The 2,256-nt window shown below is 56.2% G+C and overlaps 1 protein-coding gene across 1 annotated transcript; it reads left to right on the top strand.

The window, feature by feature from the left end:
• The first annotated feature begins 389 nt into the window (after window positions 1-389).
• LOC109752219 (tuliposide A-converting enzyme 1, chloroplastic-like) lies at window positions 390-1,908 on the top strand. Its single transcript, XM_020311126.4, has one exon. The coding sequence runs from the start codon at window positions 747-749 to the stop codon at window positions 1,710-1,712; it is 966 nt and encodes a 321-aa protein (XP_020166715.1). The 5' UTR covers window positions 390-746; the 3' UTR covers window positions 1,713-1,908.
• The last annotated feature ends 348 nt before the right edge of the window (window positions 1,909-2,256 follow it).

The following is a 2,256-nucleotide window of genomic DNA, read 5'->3' as shown; positions in this document are numbered from 1 at the left end:
CTCGTCACCCCAGCTATACCTAAGGGGGGGCAGCAGTTGGTGGACCGCATGCCTTCCGGCGCGGCTCAACTGCTTTTTTCTTTTTAAAATTTAAAATCCGAATTTCATATTTAGACCCACATATATATTGTCGCATCACCAGTTTCATCAATAAATGAGATATCATAACCAATTTGTCGAATTTCATGCGTCGTTACAAGCATCAATTTGTCCATTTGAATGGGAACAAGAAACGAGATATTGTTGTCAATTTGGGATTTTGTTTGAAATAATTTTTTTAGGTTCAGGGCGTTGTGATGGCATCCACCACTCTCCAGTATGTTTTTGATGACTGTGTGCATCTTTTGATGAAGAGGTTGGGGTTTCAACCTTCTTCTTTTTTAGAAAAAAGATTGAGCTCACCAGTCAAACAAGAAATAGCTAATCAATGCTATCTGGATAGCTTTGTCTTGAAGAAGGTTTTGACAGTAGAAACTGAAGTTTGAAAGTAGAAATAATCCTCTTTGGACAGCTAAACAATGTTAATTATCTGGACGAAAGCTAGCTTTGGCTTCAAGTAATTGAAGTTTGGCAGTAGAAGTTACCTGGCATTTCCATCGGCTGGCAAACTTAAACTATGAAACCAGTGACTTCTCGGCGAGTTGGATGAGATCAGAGTAGTAGCTGCAGCAAGTAGCCAGCTACCGCAATATGTACTACCGGAGCCATCCATCACTCGATCAACCCAAACTCCGACTGCACCAGCCATGTCCGCCGCGCCCACCATGTCCCCGGTGACCACGGCCGACGACGACGAGATCCTGTACGAGTCCATGCCACGCCTCCGCGTCTACAAGAGCCGCGTGGAGCGCTACCTGGTGGGCTCCGAGTTCGTCGCCGCCTCCACCGACGCCGCCACCGGGGTCGCCTCCCGCGACACCGCCATCTCCCCCAACGTCTCCGCGCGCCTCTACCTCCCCCGCCTGGACGCCGACGCCGTGGACGGCACGCTCCCTGTCCTCGTCTACTACCACGGCGGCGGGTTCTGCCTCTTCTCCGCCTTCGACTCCACCTACCACGCCTACGTCAACGCCTTCGCCGCGCGCGCCAACGCCCTCGTCGTCTCCGTCGAGTACCGCCTCGCGCCCGAGCACCCCGTACCCGCCGCGTACGCGGACTCATGGGAGGCGCTCGCGTGGGTCGTCTCCCACAGCGCCGGCGCCGGTGACGAGCCGTGGCTCGCCCGCCACGCCGACCTCTCCCGCCTCTACCTTAGCGGCGACAGCGCCGGCGCCAACATCGCGCACCACATGGCCATGCGGGCGGGCGCCAGCGTCCGGGGCCTCGTCCTGGTGCACCCCTACTTCCTGGGGAGCGACGAGGTGGGCTCAGACGGCCTGGACCCGGCGGCGCGGGAGCGGCTCGGGAGGCTGTGGCGCGTCGCGTGCCCGGCCGCCGCGGGGGAGGACGACCCGCTCATCAACCCGCTCGCGAACGGCGCGCCGGGGCTCGAGGCCCTGGCGTGCGGGCGCGTCCTCGTGTGCGTCGCCGGGGTGGACGTGCTCCGCGACCGCGGCCGCGCCTACTACGACCGGCTCGGGGCCAGCGGGTGGCCTGGCGAGGTGGAGATGTGGCAGGCGCCGGGCAAGGGGCACAGGTTCCACCTGCTGGAGCCGGGCTGCGACGAGGCCGCCGGGCAGGACAAGGTCATCAGCGGCTTCCTCAACCGCTGACTCGCCGGCCACGAGCTCGGCATCGCCGGAAGAGGAAGAGTCAACTGTCTAGCTTCATCCCCGCGAAATAAAAATTAAAAACTGTAACTTCACCGTATACTGTGCAAATAATAACTGTAGCTTCGTCGCTGCTTCGTCTATACTAGGCTTTGTCCGGTTTATAACTCTAGCAGACATACTACTATCTTTTCAATTTTATTACGTGGGTCTTTACATGACTTATATTTTATTCTTTATGATATGAATGAAACACGTATTACCATGAAAAAAAACTCTAGCAAACATTCAAATAAATACTTAAGTCACCGTAGACGCCAACAATATGTATCGTTCTTTCTTCCTATGGGAGAAAGAGGCGATCTAGCCAGCGAGCGCCGCCAGGGAGTTCCTCCGCCACCGTTGTCCGGCGGCTCCTCTCCACCGACGACCTCGGTCGTCGGTCATGAGGGGGTCGCCGGATCCCCGTGGGTGAATAGTTTTAGGACAAAGTAGTTTAGTTTTTAGGTTGCTCATCGTCTTGGTTTCGGCGATGACAATGGCGACA

Source organism: Aegilops tauschii, chromosome 2 (assembly GCF_002575655.3).
Source record: "Aegilops tauschii subsp. strangulata cultivar AL8/78 chromosome 2, Aet v6.0, whole genome shotgun sequence".
Lineage (NCBI taxonomy): Eukaryota > Viridiplantae > Streptophyta > Magnoliopsida > Poales > Poaceae > Aegilops > Aegilops tauschii.
This window is presented reverse-complemented; position numbering and strand designations above follow the sequence as displayed.

Coding starts and splice junctions, on each gene's coding strand:
- LOC109752219 (XM_020311126.4), top strand. CDS start 747: ATGTCCGCCGCGCCCACCATGTCCCCGGTGACCACGGCCGACGACGAC.